This window comes from Austrofundulus limnaeus, unplaced genomic scaffold, assembly GCF_001266775.1.
Source record: "Austrofundulus limnaeus strain Quisiro unplaced genomic scaffold, Austrofundulus_limnaeus-1.0 Scaffold170, whole genome shotgun sequence".
Taxonomy (NCBI): domain Eukaryota; kingdom Metazoa; phylum Chordata; class Actinopteri; order Cyprinodontiformes; family Rivulidae; genus Austrofundulus; species Austrofundulus limnaeus.
In genome coordinates this window covers 342,937-344,030 of record NW_013952572.1, presented here as the reverse complement: position 1 = coordinate 344,030, position 1,094 = coordinate 342,937, and the positions used below count along the sequence as shown (strand labels likewise).

At 39.1% G+C, this 1,094-nt stretch overlaps 1 protein-coding gene across 1 annotated transcript in view; it reads right to left on the bottom strand.

Moving 5' to 3' along the window:
• Nucleotides 1-593: 593 nt before the first annotated feature.
• Nucleotides 594-1,094, bottom strand: part of slc25a48 (solute carrier family 25 member 48) — a gene marked incomplete at its 3' end in the record, with an annotated part of 12,132 nt that continues 11,631 nt past the window's right edge. Inside the window, 1 exon segment of the mRNA XM_014017492.1 lies at nucleotides 594-727. Within this exon segment, the coding sequence (XP_013872946.1) occupies nucleotides 594-727 (134 nt within the window).

The following is a 1,094-nucleotide window of genomic DNA, read 5'->3' as shown; positions in this document are numbered from 1 at the left end:
GGTTATTCATGCTTTATAAACAGGTTATTCATGCTTTATGAACAGGTTATTCATGCTTTATAAACAGGTTATTCATGCTTTATGAACAGGTTATTCATGCTTTATAAACAGGTTATTCATGGTTTATAAGAAGGTTATTCATGATTTATAAGAAGGTTATTTGCGCTTTATGAACAGGGTATTCGTGTTTTATTATTTATGTTTTTAAGTGATTCTTAAAGCCTTAATAAATGTTTATTAAACTGTAAACAATAAAAAATCTATTTTTAGGAAGTGATAAAAATAAATTAATGTTGATGTTAAGTTTATGGTAACTGATTAAGTCACATTATTAATGATTTTAAGGAAATCAACAACTTGTCACGGTTTTTAAACTTTACATAAAAACAGGAAATATTGACCAGATTAATGACCAGGATATGAATTATCAGTTCAGACTAGTTCTTAGTTTCATATTTATTACAATAAAATAAAACTGGATGGCTCACATACATGCAAACACACCAATGAAGAACATTTTTTGCTGTATTTGTTCCTAGAATGAGTGAAACTTGTTTGTTTTGTGRCAGAAGATAAAGCAGGTCTGGTCTCACCTGGACCCCCTCTGTTCTGTAGCTGTGGGCGATGCAGTGGAAAATCCCTCGGTACTTCCTCTGAGGCTGAGCGTCCGCCTGCAGCCGACTCTTCACCACATCAGCAGGAGTGGCCGTGACCCAGGAGATGGACCCTGAGGAGGAGGAGGAGGAGGAGGAGGAGAAACATCAGGTTCAACTACTGAGAAACAAGAGTCCAGGTTCTGAGACCAGATCCATCCTTCATCCATCCAACCATCCATCCATCCATCCATCCATCCATCCATGATCCATCCAACCATCCATCCATCCATCCATCCATGATCCATCCAACCATCCATGATCCATCCATCCAACCATCCATGATCCATCCATCCATCCATCCATGATCCATCCATCCATGCATCCATGATCCATCCATCCATGCATCCATGATCCATCCATCCATGCATCCATCCAACCATCCATGATCCATCCATCCATCCATGATCCATCCATCCATCCATGATCCATCCAACCATC